At 41.2% G+C, this 21,989-nt stretch overlaps 1 protein-coding gene across 1 annotated transcript in view; it reads right to left on the bottom strand.

Annotated features, from left to right (window-relative positions):
- GNPTAB (N-acetylglucosamine-1-phosphate transferase subunits alpha and beta) overlaps window positions 1-21,989 on the bottom strand; it is a 644,942-nt gene that overhangs the window by 222,231 nt on the left and 400,722 nt on the right. Inside the window, exon 13 of the mRNA XM_085653265.1 lies at window positions 12,529-13,652. Coding sequence (XP_085509391.1) covers window positions 12,529-13,652 — 1,124 coding nt within the window. The remainder of the gene's footprint in view (window positions 1-12,528; window positions 13,653-21,989) is intronic.

The following is a 21,989-nucleotide window of genomic DNA, read 5'->3' as shown; positions in this document are numbered from 1 at the left end:
TCAATGGCGAATGATATTAGTAATCAAGAACGGTGACGCTGTCACAAAAAATAACAAAGAAACAAAATATAAACGAAGCATAATGTAAAAGGACCTCGCTAGCATAAAAGACTGTTGCACCATAAGCACGGGGGAGATGATGGACTGTAAAGCAGAATGCGATGTTAACAAACAACTCAAAATGATAAAGAGAATGTCTGCGCCGATGAGTAAATACCTCAATGTACGCTTCATGATGTCCAGAGCCGACGAGGGGCTCACCGGTCGAGGTTGAAGAGGACAAGTTGCCGTAGTCGGGAACCGCGGGAAACGCAGAGCGCAACGTCAACATTTTAAATATACCCGTCGGCCAATCACAGGACAGCATGGTCTCGACGAGCAGGGGCCAATCAGAGAGAGGCAATGCCCATGCCGAAATGAGTGAAGGCTTAAAGCTCAATCTTCGGGAATACAAAAAATCAAAGAGCCAGTCGGAAGAAAGCATTTGACATGCCGAAATGAGTAAAAGTTTCTGACTCGATTGACAGAAATGCAAAAGTCCGAGAAAAAGGTGTAATGAATAACTAGACAATGTCGAGTTATAACGTCATTTACGGAAGTAAACACATGGGGGTTTATTCTTCAGCCATGTTCCGATCAGTCATTGAATGCAAGGGCAAAGGCGCAATAATAGAACTAAGATGGAGAGATAGTCTGAGGAAACGCATAGTGTAAGAACCATATTGCGTGAGGCCAACATTGGCAAACAATGATATGACAGGGGAGGAACAGCAAGATGGAATTAATTAACAGCACAAAGTTGCCACACTGAAAGAAAACAAACAGATGGATTTATAAAATTGCGTTTTCCCATGGAAGGGATTCGTTCAGGCCGTTTTTCTGGGAGTCTAGAAGAAAAATCCAAAAAACCTCCCGTTTCTTACGGATATTGGTGATATTGGCGCCCTTGTGGTACTGAATTTTTTCCAGGATTGCATAGCGTAAATCGCTTTCAATGTGACCGGCCTCTTTCCATTGGGAAACGAGTGGGGCTGAGAGGTTGTTCCGTCTGATGTTTGATTTGTGCTCACCAATACGTATCCTGCATTCCCTACCCGTTTCCCCAACATAGGGTAATTCACACGGGCACAGGATAACGTAGATACAGTTGGTGGTTCGGCAGTTGGTCATTTCTCCCAGTTCAACTGAGCGATGGCGGAAGTTGATCCTCTCGCCAACCATGGTGTTCGCACATGCATGACATGTTCCACATTTGTGGTGGCCTCGGACCGGTTGGTTGCCCGTGATGGATCGTTGTACAAGTGATGGCTTGGGACTGTTGTATTTGGCCTTGACCAATAGATTCCTCAAATTTGTATTGCGTCTAAAGGCAAATAGTGGTTTGGGAATCCTGGGTGAGTTGGCATCAAGATTGAGTAGATGCCATTGGGAGTTTACAATGTGTCGGATTTTGTTAAGTACCGAATGTTTGGTAATACAGATCAGTTGTTCTGTTTGTTTTTTCTCTTTAGGGGTAAACAGAGCGTCTCGGTTGTAGTAGCGCGCTCGTTTAAAGGCATCGCGTACTACTTTCTTGGGGTATCCTCTTTGGATAAATTTAAGTTTCATGGTTTCTGAATGATGAAGATAATCTTGAACAGAGGTACAATTTCTGCGCAACCGAAGAAACTGACCAAATGGAATGCTGTTCTTTTGACTGGACGGGTGGAAACTGTCGAAGTGAAGGAGGGTATTCCTAGATGTTGGTTTGGTGAAAAGTGAGACATTGAGTTGGTCATTTTCATGTTTGACTTCCACGTCCAGGAATTCCAACCTGATGTTGCTAATTTGGGCAGTGAATTTCAGGTTGGAATCAGCAAGATTGATCCAGGTTAAGAATTCATCTAAGACATCTCTTTCGCCCTGCCACACGAAAAAGATGTCGTCGATAAACCGTGCCCAGTATCGAATATTCTCATAGTATGGGGCCACTTCATTGTAGATGTTCTTTTTTTCAAAGTGCCCCATGTATAGACAGGCTACACTTGGGGCACATGCGGCCCCCATGCTAACTCCTTTAATTTGATGATAGATGTCTCCATCAAATTCAAAGTAGTTATCCTCTAGCACTGTTCTAAGGCAGTCAATGAGAAAATTGCTGTTGTGTAATGTCGTTTGAGTTTCCAAGATGTCTTTGATGACAGTAAGGGCATCTTTTTGAGGGATATTAGAATATAAGGATTCGATATCCATCGATACTAGGAATTCTCTTTGATGGTTAAATTGGAGTCCCTCGATCTTCGATATAAAATGTCCAGTGTCTTTGACATAAGATTCCAAATTAGTCACTATAGGTTGGAGAAATTTGTCAATGTATTTCGACAGTGGTTCTGTCGCTGACCCAATCGTGGAAACGATTGGTCTAAGGGGAGGATCAGTTTGATTTTTATGTGTCTTAGGAACCCCATAGATGATGGGGAACCTAGTAAATGTAGGGGTGAGAAATTCTGCTTCTTGGTGGCATATTTCTCCCCGTGCAATGGCAGTTTCTACCAATTGAAGGATTCTCATTTTCAATTTGGGTTCGGGGTTATTCAGCATCTTGGTATAGTGTTGGGGGGAGTTCAATAGGTTGTTCATTTTAGATTTATAGTCATAGGTGTTAAAAATGACAATCCCCCCTCCCTTATCACAGGGTTTGATGGTAACTTCAGGATTCTGTTTCAATTTGGTAAGGGACAGTTTTTCTTCTTTGGGTATGTTGTCAGAGGCATATGGTACAAATTTGAGAGCTTTGTGGACTTTATTGAGGACCGCCTTTTCAAAGCATTCCACTTCTTTGCCAACTTGTTCAACGTTGGGTGTGAAATTAGATGGTGGTTTGAGACCTGATAAATTGTCGTTGGGTACAGAGTCAATAGAGTTTAGAAAGAAAATTTTAAGACGTATTTTACGAAAAAATGCGTGAAGATCCTTGATAAGTTCGAATTTGTTAAGGTTCATAGCTCGTGAGGAGGGTTTCGGTGGAGTTGTCCATGGTTTGGGCCGACAGGTTGAAGACTGGGATTTTGGTTACTTTCTCCAGTTTTTTGGATTTTTCTTCTAGACTCCCAGAAAAACGGCCTGAACGAATCCCTTCCATGGGAAAACGCAATTTTATAAATCCATCTGTTTGTTTTCTTTCAGTGTGGCAACTTTGTGCTGTTAATTAATTCCATCTTGCTGTTCCTCCCCTGTCATATCATTGTTTGCCAATGTTGGCCTCACGCAATATGGTTCTTACACTATGCGTTTCCTCAGACTATCTCTCCATCTTAGTTCTATTATTGCGCCTTTGCCCTTGCATTCAATGACTGATCGGAACATGGCTGAAGAATAAACCCCCATGTGTTTACTTCCGTAAATGACGTTATAACTCGACATTGTCTAGTTATTCATTACACCTTTTTCTCGGACTTTTGCATTTCTGTCAATCGAGTCAGAAACTTTTACTCATTTCGGCATGTCAAATGCTTTCTTCCGACTGGCTCTTTGATTTTTTGTATTCCCGAAGATTGAGCTTTAAGCCTTCACTCATTTCGGCATGGGCATTGCCTCTCTCTGATTGGCCCCTGCTCGTCGAGACCATGCTGTCCTGTGATTGGCCGACGGGTATATTTAAAATGTTGACGTTGCGCTCTGCGTTTCCCGCGGTTCCCGACTACGGCAACTTGTCCTCTTCAACCTCGACCGGTGAGCCCCTCGTCGGCTCTGGACATCATGAAGCGTACATTGAGGTATTTACTCATCGGCGCAGACATTCTCTTTATCATTTTGAGTTGTTTGTTAACATCGCATTCTGCTTTACAGTCCATCATCTCCCCCGTGCTTATGGTGCAACAGTCTTTTATGCTAGCGAGGTCCTTTTACATTATGCTTCGTTTATATTTTGTTTCTTTGTTATTTTTTGTGACAGCGTCACCGTTCTTGATTACTAATATCATTCGCCATTGAGTGGCCATCTCCCGGAGATTTCACTTTACCATTTCTACCGTGATTTGAACACTATCATCATTGCCTGTCATACAGCCCCTCCTAAGGTACTACGAAACTGCTTTATTAATATATTTAACGTTTTGGCAATCCATTTTCTCTGTTTAGTCAACACTTACCGGCAACTTTTCTGTTTTACTTGATTTTAATAATCTAGTAATCAACTCCTGTTTATGCATTCTCCTCAGCTATCTCCGGACGTCACGGAGCTGACCTTTCAACACGAGGGGACATTCCCCTCAGGATTCAAGAGCCTTTATTATTCAGCTCACAGACGCCTTTCTATTTTGTTTATATTTGCCTCCAGGTAAAACTCCTTGGTCTCATTACTATCATCCACTAACTATCAGCACTTAACGAATTATCCGGTCCATCATCTCTCCATTGTTAGTTACATTTTACCGAGCTCATGCTGTTCATTTATTACTTTGAATTGATTCTTCGCACTTATTCTATTTGAGCTGACATCATCGTTAGCACTATTCAGTTTGTACTCTTAACCCTACAGGAATTTTCTAGTCAATTACCGCTTTCAACTTACCGTGTGGAATCTGCATGAACTCTGAAGATTTATCCTATGACTCTCTCAGCCGCCCAAATTGAAAGGCAAGCATAATCTCTCATTTGTCCTTCTACTCTGGTTTCAAGAGTGGACTTCTAGCAAGTTCCACCGTGACTTATCTGGTCTCACTTTTTAATTGTTCCCACTTTTTAGAATCCCATCGCAAGTGGAACTATCCCTCGCATCTGTTGCTACCTATTGCAACCATCCTTGAGGTTTCGCCTCTACTCGAGCTGGGTGAGACCCCTTAATACACCTCAAACATCTTTATTAACTCATTATATTCTCCCTTAGCAGTGATCGTCACCCTAATGTATAATTTTTTGATATTGTTGGTGTTTAGTTTCTTAGATCTGTCTTTGGTTCACTCATGGGTGGTCCATCCCATGTGAGATGACCAACGAGGTGCAATTTTTTCTCTAGATTTAGATTGCCTTTTGAACCTTGGTCGAAATGTTTAGTATCCATTTATTCTATATTGTATCTAATGTGAATGCCTATTTGCCACCCAAAGTATGGTCTATCTGCGACCTGAGAATTAATTTGCTTCATTACAGCATTTGATTTACCTTAACATTGTCCTACTATTTAGTAGAAGCTTAGAGTTCCAATTATGTATTGAAATTTATTCTGATATTGATATATTTCTCTCTTTTATTCCTTTTCTCTTAATTTTCTTTTTTTATATGTTACGTATCTGCAGGCCCCCTGAAATTAAAGAAAACGCCCTGAAGAAGGTGGCACCCTATTTAAGTGGGTGATTGCACCGAAACGCGCGTCGGCGTGTCCTACTGCTTTTGATCTGGCGCATTCCCCCCTTTTGAGCCAGTGGTGCCTAACCCTAGACACCCTTACACTACGAGGAGTTATTCCCTCTGCTCACCTGTTTTCCCTTAACTTTTAAGAAGAGTAAATGTATGTTTTTACCATTTAAGATTGATTGTGTATGAATGTATTGTATGCCTGATTATTTGATTGTCATTTAATTGTACATATACTCTTTTCAATCCCTGATGGGGGCCCATTTTTGATTATTTTGTGTATTTTTCATTATCAACTATCATACTTTTTGTACTGTTCATTTTCTATCTAAGAGCTATTTGTAAACTCACTTATTGAATTTTTTGTATTATATATAAAAAAAATAATAAAAATATCATAATTTCATCATCAATTCCCTTCTGCCATTTATGTGTTTGTGTTCCTCTCTTTATGGTGGCAAATTTAGCTGTTGAATCAGAGAGATCTCCTTGATCCATTGATATATGTTAAGGTAGAGCTTATTCTCTTGAGTTACTGATGAGCTTATTTTCCCCTTCGCTCTCCTTATTATCCAAACTGGGGTACCCCTGTTTCTAGTGTACATTAAACTGTAGGACATTGTTCCACAGTTTTCTCTATATCTTGATAATATGATATCTGCTAACAAGTTTTGCTGCTAAATATAACATCAATGGTTTGCCAAAATAACAATGAAACACATATACTTTTTGTCTCAATAGATGCTACAAAACAGAGCAATCTGGAGATTGGGACGTGTGTGTATATATACAACTAATAGACTTGCCAAGAGATTGGAATATAAGAAATTACAAGAGATTGGAATATAAGAAATTACAAGAGACGTCTACTAAAAGCCTGATGACTACGAACAATAGCGAGAGTGACGTGTGAGTGGAAAGTGTTTGCTGCAACCTGTGTTGTATTTTTAATGTGTTGTGAGGTGCCGGTGTACCTTGCACTTTTATTTTGATTTATTGATTTACTGCTTTGGTCGCAGCTTGCCCTCTTTCAACCTAAAATCCTTATATATTTTACAACTAGGCAGGCCATAAACGTTCCGCTTACCCGCACATTAAATGATTTGCCTTCACACGCTGCTTTTAGCGTGACGATCACCCTTTCAACCCGCAGCGCCATCTTGGGTGTGGGGAACTCGATCTCCTGCCACTGCTAGCTGCCATTTTGGGAGACGTGCTAGCTGTGCAGGGAACACTCCGTCCCCTATTTAACACGCACAATGCAGGCGCGCAGCCCTGATGACTACGAACAATAGCGAGAGTGACGTGTGAGTGGAAAGTGTTTGCTGCAACCTGTGTTGTATTTTTAATGTGTTGTGAGGTGCCGGTGTACCTTGCACTTTTATTTTGATTTATTGATTTACTGCTTTGGTCGCAGCTTGCCCTCTTTCAACCTAAAATCCTTATATATTTTACAACTAGGCAGGCCATAAACGTTCCGCTTACCCGCACATTAAATGATTTGCCTTCACACGCTGCTTTTAGCGTGACGATCACCCTTTCAACCCGCAGCGCCATCTTGGGTGTGGGGAACTCGATCTCCTGCCACTGCTAGCTGCCATTTTGGGAGACGTGCTAGCTGTGCAGGGAACACTCCGTCCCCTATTTAACACGCACAATGCAGGCGCGCAGCGCGCGCGCGCAGCGGGCGCGCCGGTAGCGCGCCGGAGGCGCGCCAGAGGCAAGCCCGTCTGCGCCCGTCCGCGCCCGTGCCGCTCCCAGCGCCAGTAGCGCTGTCCTTTTAAATGGCCCTTCAGGACGACTGGTCTACAGCAGAGAACAACTACTGCAATTGAACCTACCCAAGGTCTCCAACCCAATAGGTGATAGCCTCTCGTGTGGACTTATCAATAGCCGGTCGCTAGTAAAACACTCCTCGGAAGTCCATGACCTCCTGGAAGATCTGGAGTTAGACACCCTCTTCATAACAGAAACATGGACTACGGCTGAGTCCACTGTAGGCTTGAGTGGGGCCTGTCCCAGTGGATACAAAATCTTTCACAAACCCCGAGGCATGGGTAGAGGGGGCGGTGTGGGCATGATATTTAAGGACACACTAGATTTCAGACCTTTTCAGATTGACGAGGTCGGGGGGATAGAGAGTATGGGCTTTTCTCTACAGTCTCCCGGTGGGAATTTACTTACAGGGATGCTTTGCTATAGGCCCCCGGGTGCGACAACACAATTTCATCTCCTCGCCGACACCATCATTAACTTGAAACTTGCCCACACCAACATGATCATACTAGGCGATTTTAACCTTACTGAGGATGGAGGCCTCAGTAGCCAACTGAGAGACCTCCAGCACACCTGCTCTAACTTAAATCTCCACCAACTGGTGGCCAGTCCTACCCATCAGAAGGGGCACATTTTGGATCTGGTATTTGCCAACCCGGCCTTAACCAAGATATTAAATATTGCGCCCCTGAACTGGACGGACCACTCTCTCATACATTTGAGCTTGGTGTTGCCCCGTTGGAAGAACAAGCCCAGCCAGCAGTACTCCTATAGGAAAGATAGAGTGTGGGCCAAATTGGCCAAAGCTGACCCTTTAATTATATCACCGGAAGTCAGCCACTTCTCCCCTGCCCTGTCCGTGGATGAAAATTATAGATCATTCACTGCACAGATCATTAAGACCCTCGATTACATCATTCCTATAAAGTCACTAAAGAAGGTGAGGAAAAGATCAGCACCTTGGTACAATGAGGAGCTGCATCAACTTAAACTCTCCCGAAGGCAAGCAGAGAGGAAATGGAGAAGAAATTACGCCGAAGACGACAAGACAGACCTGCGTCTGATTCAATTACAATACAAAGCTCTGATCCTGAGGTCTAAGGCAGATTTCTACGCGAGCTCCATTACCCAGGCTTCCAACGGGACAAAAGCCCTTTTTAAGATAGTCCGTGACCTCTCTTCTCCGGACTGTATGAACAATAGAGTAGCTCCCTCACAAGCCCTGTGCAATGAAATCGCCTCCTTCTTCCAGGAGAAAATTGCTAACATTGTCAACACATTACATGACTTTACTCAGGAAGGCTCTGAGGAAATAACCAGCCTGGCCGACGCAGACCCTTCGCTAACCGCGGCTCTAGACAGCTTCCAACCACTCTCTCAAGAGGCTTTTGATAGTCTTATAGAAAGTGTGTCTTCTGGCTCTCCTCTAGACCCTCTCCCCCATAAAGTCTGGAAACTTCATGGGCGTAACACCTTCCCTTGGATGAGAATGATTTGCAATCAGTCCCTGATGGATGGATCGGTTCCAGACTGCTGGAAATTAGCAGTGGTAACCCCACTGATTAAGAAACCTAACCTGGACCCTTTGGTACCTGCTAACTTTAGGCCTATTTCACTCCTGCCCTACCCGGTGAAAATTCTCGAAAAATCGGTAAGCAAGACACTGTCTTGCTTCCTGGAGGAGAATTTCCTGCTTGATAGGGATCAGTTCGGCTTTCGTCCTGGCCACGGGACTGAAACAGCTCTGGTCACCATGTTAGATAATCTTCGAATGCGTGCCGACAACGGGAATGCCATGATTTTAGTGCTCCTCGATATGTCGGCAGCATTCGATACGGTGAGCCATCCAGTCCTGGTGGAGAGACTAAGGCAGATAGGTGTTAAAGGAAGAGCGCTGCAATGGCTGCAATCCTACCTAGAAGGCAGACAGCAGGTAGTCACCATGACCCCTTTTTCCTCTAGTCGGTTTCCAGTTGCACACGGGGTGCCGCAGGGCTCTGCCATTAGTCCCATCCTTTTTAACATCTACTTACGGCCCCTGTTCCCTCTAATTAAATCTTTTGGCGTCAGCTTGGTGAACTACGCTGACGACACGCAGCTGGCCTTCTCCTTGGAAGGGGATGATGCACTACCTATGGAGCAGTTCCTACAATGCATGAAGCAGACCACGGACTGGCTCAGAAGGAATTCTCTCCAGTTCAATAGTGGTAAAACTGAGGTGGTTTTCTGCTCTCCCACTAGGATTCCAAAACATCTACCTTCTGAATTTAGACTCTCTCCAGAGGAAGATCCCCTAAAACCGGTCAGTAAGGTACGCAATCTTGGGGTGATCCTTGATGATGACCTTCAAATGGGATCCCAGGCTAGTAAGACCACCTCAGTCTGCTTCGCTCTGCTGCGACTACTTCGAAGTATTCTACCCCTACTCCCCAGGGAGTCACGAGCTATGGTAGTACGCAGTACGGTTTTAAGCAGGCTGGACTACTGCAATTCCCTCTATTTGGGGGCTCCGCAGTACATCTTCCAGGGACTGCAGAGGATACAGTCAGCAGCAGCTAAATTAGTGCTCGATCGGCGTCGCAGTTCGTCGGCCACTGGAGCACTGAGGGACCTACACTGGCTCCCTGTCAAGGAGAGGGTCTCTTTTAAGTCTCTGTGTCTGACCTTCCGAGCAGTGCACGGACTGGGCCCAGCCCCGATGCAGGACAAGTTTGTCCGTCATCTGCCAATCAGACAGCTTCGTTCCTCTACTGCAGGCCTGTTGACAGTCCCGAGATTCAAACGTTCCAGGGTAGGTGGAAGGGCCTTCAGTGTAGTAGCTGCCGGTATGTGGAACAAGCTTCCTCTGAATCTGAGACAATGTAACTCTCTAACTGAATTTCGTAAGGGACTTAAAACCTGGCTCTATCCCAAAATCTAACCCGGTTCGCTCCCCCTGCTCCTCTTCTGTCCTCTTTGGTATGGTTCTTCAGTCTAAAGCGCCAAGATGCCCGTAGGGCGATAGCTGCGCTATATAAGTTTCCCATCAATCAATCAATCAAAAGCTGCTATGAATTCCACTGTATATATATATGTTTTATTTAACTAAGCACTTTAATGCCAGTACTTTTTTGCACTATTCGCACAATTTTCAGAAATGCCATTTGATGTTATTAACGACTGAAAAATAGGAGTGCTAAAGATTTTGTTGTTATTAGGCCTGCATTTAAAGCATATTTTAGTTAGTTTATCTCGACAATGAGCACTATGCTAAAAATTGTATTTCAAGATACTCTAAAATTTGATTATGCGTATTTGGATAATTTGTGTTTGTGAAGTAAAAATTAAGGAACACTAGGCTCTTATTAATGTATTTGGGTTCACAAACAACAACAACAAAAAAACGCGAACAGCAATATGCAGGATCTATTGTGATAGGTATGTTTGTATGTTAAACAAACAGTCCTGTTTCTATGTTTGCACTCCGTTTAAATGGTATTCTGTGCCTTTTTGATTTGACACTATATATATGCACTGATTGGTCCAGCGCGTCATGTGATCAAGACTGCCGTTGGGCATTCGAAACACGTCAGGCTGGGCACTTGCTTTTAACGAAATATGCACTTGCACATTTAAATCTGCAATAATAAAAATAAACTTTTCTCCACGTTGTGGTCCGTACCTGCTTTGGATCTAGAGAAGGATCGCTCCAGGATTTTGGCTACCATATATATATATATATACACACACACAAACTTGTATCATCAACTTCTCAATGCACAAAAAAATCGGATTTAACTTTTATGGGAAACTGGTCTTTCCTTATGATTCTCTGTTCAGTACAGATATACATCTTGACTTAAAGCTTTCAACACTTCCAAAGCTGCACATATTACACCATCTCTATTTTTTTTATTTACAATAGAGCTAATATTACTCTATAATGCATTTACAAATTTGATTTGTCTGCTTCCCTACTATGTTGATCGTGTTCCATTTCCAATGGTACTGTAACTCACTTCATTGTGGTTCTCAGGTATTTGACTTTTGGCTAACTATTGGTCTAAATATTTAAATATCTTCCAATTGTAATATATCGTTAACAATCCAAAATGTTCTCCTAGGATGTATGTTGCCTGACTTGAAACACCTTTCACCCCAAACCTTTGTTATTGGTTCTTTTTATTGCACTTGCTTTTAAAGTTATACTATCATGTTGGAAAAATGCCTCTAAGTTCATAGAGTTAACATGGTGGAATTTTATTTGTGACAAACATAGAATATCTACTGTCGCTTCATTATCATTACGCCATACAATTAAATCGGATCTATATTGGTTACCCTTTACTATCTATCTTTGCACTGACCATTACCTTAATTAGCTATCTTTTTTTATTTCCATAAATTCCTTCTATTTTTTTCCACATCTGCTTTCTACTCAACCCCTTCTTTCTTCTTTTATTTTTCTCTCTTCCCTCTTTTTATATTAAATAATAATCTTCTTTCTTATTTCACAGTTTTTAGCATTTTTTCCATATTTTACAAATTACAATACCTCTGATTTGTAAGTGTTATATTGCAATGTTACACCTGTTATTATGATTGTTAGTGTCCTACCTATCCTCAATAAAAACTATTTAACAAAAAACTAAAAATAGACGTATGTTGAAATATGATTTGGGTGTGTTTATTCTTAACCCTAATTTGTATATTACTTGCTGAGCTTTTCATAATATTTACAAGCATTCTCATTCTTATTCACATTATGCGTAGACTAGTAGTGTACAATACATTATAATACATTAAACAAAAATATTATAAATAAATGAGTATCTACTGATTTGGGTGCTCACGGTGGGGCTCTATTATATCATCAGCATATAAGAGATTCTTGAACAGCTTTTCAATGATTCCTAAAGCTCTTGTCTAATTGAGCATAACTCAGTGAGGAAGGATGAGAGATGCTTGCCAGTGTTCCTTTTCTCCCAAGAGGTCAGTTTCCTTTTGAAGCTTAGGAAATCCACCCCTTGTGACACCAATAATTTAGGAGTAACACAACACTTTCATGGAGGGACAACAGAGCCGGATCCTGCAGGTAGGTGTGTACACTATATTAGAACAGTATTCTTTAACATTGGGGCATGCATTACAAAGAACATTGGTACACGTTGTATTCCAGCAGGCCTGATGGACATTACTGCTGCACAAAGAAACCATGAATGGCTTTGTATCACAATAACACACACACAAGCAATGCACTGCAGTCTTGGGGTAAGACATTTCTGATTAGCAAGGCCATTGCTTTTCAAATGCTGTGGCAAATTAATCTGGTACTTTACACAGCAGAGAAAAACAGTTAAAATGTAGAGCAGAAAAGGGAACTTTGGATATTCAAATAATTTAGCGTTCAGCAGGACATTCTTCCCAACTTATACTCACATCAAGAAGATCCTGAAAATACTTCTTTTTTTCCCAAGGTAAAAATCCTTTATAATAAACATCATAATACTGTAGTTTTCTAATTGGCACGAAATTATTTCCTATGGTGTCTCCTTGAGCATGATCCTCCTTTATCCTGTTGTTCTTAATATCTCTCTTCTCTCTGGACTGCAAGACTTGCTTTGTCACAAGCACATCCATATTTCCTTCTAGAGATTCCATGTTATTCCCATCTTTTTGAAATTTTGAAACAGAGTGATTAATTTTTTTTTGGGATGTGTCTTTCAGCTCAGTTTCCTCATGTCCCGCCACTGAATAAACAGATTTTGACTGATCATGCATTTTCTTCTCCCCAGGCAAGACTTCTGCTTCACCCACCATTAAGTCTTTGTAAGGCTTCTGTAAATTCTTACTAATGTTCTCTGCAGCACCTTCCAAATTCGCTTGCAAATGTTTTTCACCAATGCCATGAATCTTCTGCAAAGACTTCTCTGTTCTCTGTTGAGAAGTATTCTGAAAAGGCTTTAGCAGAGCAGCTTTTGACAACTGGTATCCTTTTATTGTAAGGTCCCCATTTTCTAGCTCAGTGTCCAAGGACTTCAGGGCAAATTGGACTTCTTGAGGAAGGTAGGATAGATTTGGGAAAGATATGCTCATGTTTTCATGAATCATGGCAACGGTACTAGAAAGCCCATGTCTGTATCTTGGAAAACGATTTTCTTCAGGAATATCTTCAAACAGGACTTCGGCTTCAGGTGCTGGTGATGCTGATTTTGTGACCTCAGCTTCTTGCTTCGGAGTTTCAGTTGCGTTGAGCTTAGGCTCTTGCATTGTGTCAACAGCAACAGTTATCCGCATTTTGAACTCTTCATTATTTTCGTTTTGGAAGGTGAAGTTGAATTGGATCACTGTGGCGTTCATTCCACTATGCATGATCAGGTGGATGGTCTTCCATTTATTAGCAACTGAAGCATGTCTTAAAATCGAGTTTTCACTGTAAGCACCTTCTGTTGCTCGCTTTGCTACTTTGGCAAAACTGAAATAGGGCAGATATTGACCCTTCGGAACAACATAGTGGGTTTGATTGTGATGAAGGGTTATCTTGTACATCTCATTAAAGTGATCTATAAAAAAGGAAAATAATCACTGTCCATGTTTAAAATAAGAAACAAGTGAATTATGCTTCCCCATCATAACACCATCACTAGTTTTACATTAATAAAAATGCACATACAGTATTCAAAGTGTTTAACATTGGTACCCGTGTTTTGATTTTATATGGAGAAAATCTGTAGTTCTGATTAAGTACCTCTACTTATAATCGAACATGAACACAAAGAAATTGCAGATGATCATTTAACCCCTCTAGGAAAATGCTACCTGTCCACAGATTATGTTTTACACCATAATGTATTTTACAGATTCATATGCTATACAAATCCCTACCATCTAGCAGATGGGTTAGAGAATTGTATCTTGATTTTGTGAAAAACTCAAAAATAATTTGTCAACCATAGGCATAGCAGGAATGACTCACTGTGACATCAGCCCCGAAGACCATACCCAGTATATTAAGGGCATCTTCCATTTTTTGTCTCCTCGTGTGCGCATGCTAAATAAAACTCCAGATGTGTGAATGCATTTACTGTCCTCTAAACTCCAAACGAGGACAGAGTGGGCCACATGAAAATCTACCAGAAATATCAAGCTGCAAAACTACTACTGTAGTTCAGTAATGAGCTTCTTTTGCAATAGAATACACTCTATACTTTAAAACAGTATTTGTCTTCCTTAAGAAGCTGCTGTAGTAGTAAGCAAACCGAGCTTTCAGTATCCCTGTTGTGCTTGAACATTTACACAGTTAAGTCCTGAGAATAGCTTTACAAAATGTGCATAGGTCTTGTAAAGTGATGCAACACAGCAGCTTTCATTTGTGCTAAAAGCTACTCCCTTATTTATACCGCAACTGGCTCCAACATGCTACTCACCTCACAGTACCGATTTTGTAATGGGCCTAACCCTAAGTTGGTAACCAAGCATAACTAAGAATTATTTAATCATTCTAAAATTACATTTTTATCATATGGTGCATATATATGAACGGTAACGAAAAACTTATTTACAAGAAAAAGTGAAACCAACTAGGTTAGAAACTGTGGTAGAACTACATATATTTTCTATATAAAAGGCGCTTATAGACAAGATGCAATGCTTCAACCTAATTGAGAAATTGCTACATTAGGCACATCTGATTAATTAAGAATAGATTTATGAATATGGTAGAAAACACAAAGCTCCTCCACATCACTAAAGCTAAACAATATTTGTTTCTGTGGCTCATTAAAAAGTTTTGTTTGGAAAGATAATTTTTATTTGCACGCTCACCAACTCCATGGCTACAGCAAACAAAGTGTATGAAGTACATATTTATATTCATGAAAACTACCATTGTGCATTACAAAAAAAATATATCATAAAATCAAAAAATATGCCAAAGTGCAGTACAACCAAGGAAAAGGAGACTGTAGCCCACACTGTAGAGATAACGTTTATTTAGGCGATTACCAACTTAGGGCTCCTGTAAACAAAGTGCAAGTAAATTCGCTATTTACATCCGATACAATGAGACATACCATTGTGCTTTATAAATAGGGCTCCCGGTTTTATGGTATTTATTTTCTGGGCATTTCCGTCAGTATTTATCCATATTTATTTTGTGTTTTCTGTATAAATGGAGCCTCAATTGTTTTTTTTCACATTTATTTAACTGGTAAATGTATACTCGCCTTTGAATGTCCAAATGGTTTAAGCAGTAGACAGTGCAATAGCGTTATCTGTAAAACACTTGCATTATAAATTAGAATAAATAACTGTAAATCTGCACTTAATTAGGCTTAATTAGGAAATCTATTGCCATTTTTTTTATCTCCCCTACCTCCACATTTGTACACCTACTAAGCTGGCATTCATGACTGACAGTAGAAAAAAACTCATCCAAAAAAGTCCTATTTTCTGTATTTTTCTGTATTTAAAAATAAATAGAGACAGGAAAATAAATCGTTTTCTGTCAGGATTTATATGTAAAAATCAGTACAAATGGAAAATTGGGAGACCAAATTATAAAACAAATGTTATATCATAACATCTTTAAAATGTATAATACCATAGTGCTGTACAACAAAGGAAAGGAATCCTGCGGTCTATCCTATACAGAAACTGAAAATTGATGTTTAAGATCACCAACTCAATGACCACTGCAAACAAAGTGTAGCAGTATACAGACAAATGGTTATCACAACCAGTGAAAGGCGTAACGTTTGCTTTGCTGCATCTATTTCTGCGTACAAGCAGTGTAACCCTGCAATCAACAAGCCTGCTTGTGTGCAGTCTATTAATCAACAGATCGCTGAAGGAGATTTGGTGGCAACTTTGATAAACACCTAGTTAACACCAACTGCTCAAATCCTAATGGACGCCACAGCATTAACGAATAATGAAACTCAAATGTGGGGCAAGGCCACTGGCCTTTTTCAGAGCGAAACTCTCATTAAAAAATCCAGTATCCTTTAAAAAGGAACAGCACTGAGTCTTTTTCTTGAAATTTGTACTCAGTTTTATTTAATGTATTTTTTGGGCATTTTTAAACAAGAAATGGGAAGAAACCTTCCCCATTTAAAAGAGCCAGATGCCAAAGTAAACTTTTAAATTTAGTGCATCAAAATGGAAGAGGTTCATTTTTGCCCAGACTGGGACTCCCATTATTCCTACTGGCTGCCCTGGGTTACATTTGGCAGTCAGAATAGAAAGAACAATGGTCAGTTGTTCCATCCATCAAACAACGTCTCCTTTCCAAATTCTTAAATCTCTACATGAGTGACTGACTTCGTCTTGTCTCAAAATATATTGGATACGTTTCTTAGTGTCATCATTCACATGTACTGCTACAGCTGACATGACAGAACTTCCTCAAACCACCTTTGTATATGTGACATCACCACCAATGGGCAAAGGTCTAGGGCTAAACCTCAACGAAAAACCCTGCATGTTCTCTGCTGTTTCCTGTATATCAATTATTTTTATAGGTTTAGACTCCAAAATCCTATTAAAAATCTGTGGATTAAATGGAGTAAGAGCACCAGGTTGTTTGTAAAGTAATGCACATTGTGTTTCAAGGAGCAAATCCACATCCTCCATTTAATAGTGCTGTTAACTTAGTCCAAGCTCACGCCAATAATTTGCTCCTCAAGATGACCCTTTTTTGTACACATTTCTTCTCCACTCCTAGTCCTCAATCTGAGCGTAATATTATCAAGGACTGAGCTCACAAGACGCTCAATACATATATATTGCTTTTTGGCAGTTTCTCAGATATCTAGCTTCAATTTCCCAATATGCCACAACAATGTACCAAATATGGGAAGACCAATTTTGTAGGTACAGGTTTGATCATCTGCAATATGTTTGCCTTAGAAAAACATTTGGATGCTGCAACAGACTCCCTCACAAGCTTTCGAGGCAAGCACCAAAGATCTATCATCCACATAATACCTGGCTTCCGGCCGCCTCTACATGATGCATAAATATTTTGCAGCAAAAAATTATGTTCTAAACTTACTCAGATATATTCCTGGATAACATTTGTGGATTTGTTGTATATGGTCAATGTAAAAAGTGCCTACTGCTGTTAATGTCCTACCGAACACTTATGTATTTACATGTTACCTAAACTCCATTATCAAGCATGTGTCTACCTCTGTACTGTATATGCTATGCTGGATATACGTTTTAAAACTTAAATAAATAATCATTAAAAAAAGCTCTATCACCCAAGCACTTCTTAAAGCTACACACAATTTCAAAAGCAAAGTCAACAGCCGCCATTTTGCCAGCCCAGCTTATTATCTACTGTTTAGTGGGATATGTTCAGGAAAAAAAATCGAGACCTGACTCATGAACATGATTTATTTGATAACTAACTTCATTAATGTAGTCTCTTCCAATGGCAATGTTCTGTTGGCACTTCAAAAATCTTCGAATTTCTAGTCTTAAATAAGACTCTGCTGGATCCCTCTTAACTCTCCTAATTATCAGCTCTAATTGAACATTGTTGATGTTTGTACAAAAAGCCACTAACATCAGATGCTATTCTGTGTTGTGATATTTCCCCTAGTACGGAGTACCACAAGCAAATAACCCTCAATGCTACCGCCAGCAAGCCTTTGAGAAATCCATGCAATCATGACACATACTCAATATTTCCACTCAATAATTTATGAATCTAAGTAAATACGAACTGTCCAAGTAAAATGACCTCTGTATCTCTAGCACACAGTATCTAAACATGAATGACTGGAGTTCAATTATCCGCTCCCTCTCAGAATTTTATCTGACAATATTTGCAAGCTAACTATGCAAGTCAAGGCAAGTATTGTAACATTTTGAGCATTGATCACCATAAAAAAAAGATGGACAGATTGACAACATCCAAAATACAAAGACATGTACTGAAGTGGAACAGGCCATGAATACATTAGCAAAACGTTTCAAGATGCCATTTTAAAAACCGTAGATGCCATACAAGACTATTTCACACACTGCTCATCTTAAGAAATTTCAACAGCCTTCTTCCATATTAGAACATAGTGCGACATTTATCAATATTTAAATAGCGATTACCTAATTGCGATTTTCAGGGAATCGCATGTAGGTATTCACCATTACAAATGTACTAAACTCCAAGAGTTTCATGTAGTGATTCCTAGGGGGTCGCAAATCGACCTACCTCATTAATATTAATGAGGTAGGTCACAATTTGCCACACCCTAGGAATCGCTAAAATCACGGGGATGGTGGCCTGCTGGGGTCAGCAGCAGACCACCATGTCATGGATTGCTTTTCAATAAAGCATGCTTTTTTTTTAATTAATTTTTTTATAAAATCAGCCTGTTTTTTTTTAAAGGAAAAATGGAAGGTTTACCTTTGATGTTTAAGAGCAGGCAGTGATCCGTGGGATCACTGCCTGCTCTTAAAAAGGTTTTGGCATACATTCACAAAGGGGAAGGGGTTTGTTAATGGGTTACCACCAACTTTAAGATGGTGGTAAATTGCGAATGTTTTGCAATCGCATTCATGGTCACAAAACATCCATATATACCATTACGATTCGGTATTTGGAAGGGACACTCTAAACACGCCCCTTCCAAAAACTGAATCGCAAACCCATTTTGCGATTCGGTAACAGGTAACCGAATTACAAAATAGAGGTCGTTACATTTGAAAAGCAATTTATGCGTTCTGAAAATCGGCCCAATAGGGAATGCGGAAAATGTTTGATACATATGCCCCAAAATGCCTGCAAAAAATTTAAATTGACTAATCACCAGAACCCACACAATATTGACTAATGAACCAAGATTCGCTACACTTCATCACCACAAGCACACTAAAAAGGCTAAAAATAAATTAAAAAAACACAAAACAGCCATTCTCCTCAGACATTCAACAACCCAAAAGACAGCCCATAAAACTATCTAAAATCATGAAGAAGTCAATAAATCACAATGTTTTTCACCTCTACTACCACTTAGATAATAAAAGCATCTCATCCATTATAACTAATGGCAAAACAGAAAAGGAGGGGTAGAGAAGAGTCTAAAGCTCTGCCATCAGATCGGATGAAGTAACCGACACACAAATCTAGACATGAAAGACTCTAGACTGACAAGCTCTAAAACCTTTTTCCTTAGCTTTCTTGGAAACTCAATCAACATAAAAGGGGCTTGCTCTTCTTGCAAAAATAATTTCCTCATTCAATAGAGGAAAGCACCCACAGGGTCTGAGGAAGTGTAAGGATTTTCCCTATTTTCATACGGGTAAGGACAATCAATAGAGAGACACATATCAAATATACCTACTCCGGTATCTATCACTTAATTTTTTCTCAAAATTCTATTCTTTGATAGCTTTATTTCGGTCAGATGACCATAAAAGCACAGATAAAATATGTACAAGCATAAAATACATAAATAATTCAGAATTTAAGATAAAAAGTTATTAAACAGCAGTTATCAAAGTGAAAACGATCATGAGTACAATATACATATTCAAGCTCTGTAAAAGATAAAAAACATTTATAGGGGTCCTAACGCCTTTAAGATTCTGTTGCGCGTGTGCCAAACATTAGTCAGGAATTTTGCTAATGCGAAAACAATTGGGCCAGAGAGATCAGTTTTTAAAATTCTGTACATTGGTGCGTATTCCCTACAACCCATGTTCCTTATCAAGGGGAGGAGCCAGTATTTACGTGCTATTTTATAGGCGGGGCAGAAGAAAACCACGTGCAAATCAGTTTCTTCCATGGCATCACAGGCCGGACACTGCTTTAGGGTGGAACCCGAAGACCAGGTACTTGTAAAAAATCTAAACGGCAATGTGCCGTATCTCCATTGGAGAAACAGCTTCCTGGTAAGTACGGGGGAGATGGAATCCAGCACCCTCTCCAGTCTATAGACATCCTTGCTTTGCATGAACACAGAAGCTAGGGACCCTTCTGCCTGGGAAGCTTGAGCCCTGTCTAATTTATATTCATGGTAAACCTTAGCCAGGGACCTTTTGGATATTTTCGGTGCGGCTCTCGCCGGGTCACTCCATAGGTCGGGGAGCCCTATTCCCACACAAATGGCTTGGATGTTTTTGACCCAGGGAATACTGAGCGCCATTGGTTCTTTCAAAAGTTCAGCCAATTCCGCCCTATATTCTACGAGATCGATACTGCTCCACAGCCTACGCCAAAATGCTAGAGGTCTCAGGCTTATTTCATCAGCTAATGGTCGTAGGCCCAGATCTAGCCTCAAGGGGAGGAGCGGAGTACTGGGAGGGAGTGCGGCTATCTGTCTAATAAACTTGTTTTCCACCGATGACAGACTCTTACAGGATGTGTGGCCCCATATTTCCGCCCCATACATTATTGCTCCCCGAGCCTGGGCTTTATATATCTGGATCAATGCCCCCAATGGACGGTATGATGAACCGTTCATCATACGAGCAATACCCCCAGTGATCTGCGTAAGTTTAAGGCTTGCCCTACTCTGGTGGGATCCCCAAGTCATGGTCTCGTTAATAGTCACACCAAGGTATTCAAAGGTAGTCACTCTCTCCAGCCGTCCAACTCCCAGTTGCGGGTTTGGGCGAAGTTTTTGCCTCGGGTTCAGAACCATATATTTGGTTTTTGCCGCGTTGATTTCGAGCCCCCTATCGTTACAGAAGGCCACAAAGGAGTCGAGAATCCTCTGAATACCCATAGGGGTTTTGGACAGCAGCAGGGTGTCATCCGCAAACATGACTGCGGGCACCCTGCTGCCATTCAATTTCGGGGCGTCAGTGTATTCAGTGGCATTCAAATGGGCGATTACCCCGTTGACAAAGAGGCAGAACAGGGTCGGTGCCAATACACAGCCCTGCCTTACCCCCCGGTCAACGGGGAATCTGTCAGTCAGTTCCCCCGCCCTCCCACACCTCACTCGGGCATAGTTGTTATGATGCAATCTCTGTAAGATCAAGAGGATGTCCGGGGGGACGCCCATCTCTGCCAAGATGCTCCAAAGTTTCCCCCGGGGCACCAAATCAAAAGCGGCCCGTAGGTCCACAAAAATTGTGTACAAACTACCGCCCTCGATTTTTGCTACCCGCCAGTAGACCAGATTCAATCTAAAAACCTGGTCCACTGTGGATACCCCCCTCCTAAATCCCGCCTGGTAAGGGCTGAGGGCTCCCACCTCCTCAATCCAGTCCTGTAGCCTATTCAGCATCACCCTACCAAACAGCTTCTGCGTCACGTCTATCAAGCTGATTGGTCTATAGTTGGCTGGGAGGAGAGGTGAGCCCTTTTTAAAGATAGGGACCACCTCAGCCCCCAGCCAAGTACTAGGGATCTCCATACCACCAATAACTCCATTGAAGAGGGCGGTAAGATAAGGGGCCCATACAGCAGGTTCCTGCTTAAACATATCCCCTGGTAGTCCGTCCAGTCCCGGCGCCTTTCCAGGGGCAAGTCCTGAAATGGCAGCAATCACTTCACCGAGCGTTATCAGCTCCCCTTCGTAATCCGGGAAGCCTACCGCATCAGCAAGAGGGGATTCTTCCGAGTCAGGGCTATATAGAGTCTGAAAGTGAGCCTGCCATACCCCAGGAGCAATATTCGGCTCTAGTGCCGATTTTAAGTTCCCCGACCCCCCATTCACGATCCTCCAGAACAGCCGGTGGTGTTGGGTTACTAGTGCCTTAGTGAGTTTTTCCCACTGTTCTTCCTCCCATTCTGCCTTAGCGTGGGCAGTGAGTTTCTTATAGACTCGCCTGCATTGTTTTAGGGTATCCCCACCAAGACCCTCCTTGATTAGTTTGAGGAGCTCTATTTTTGCCCTTCTGCAGGCCAGGTTATACCATAGTGTTTTTCCTGGACGCCC

This window comes from Triturus cristatus, chromosome 4_1, assembly GCF_964204655.1.
Source record: "Triturus cristatus chromosome 4_1, aTriCri1.1, whole genome shotgun sequence".
Classification (NCBI taxonomy): Eukaryota; Metazoa; Chordata; class Amphibia; order Caudata; family Salamandridae; genus Triturus; species Triturus cristatus.
The sequence above is the reverse complement of the archived record's forward strand: the minus strand, read 5'-3'. Positions and strand labels throughout refer to the sequence as shown.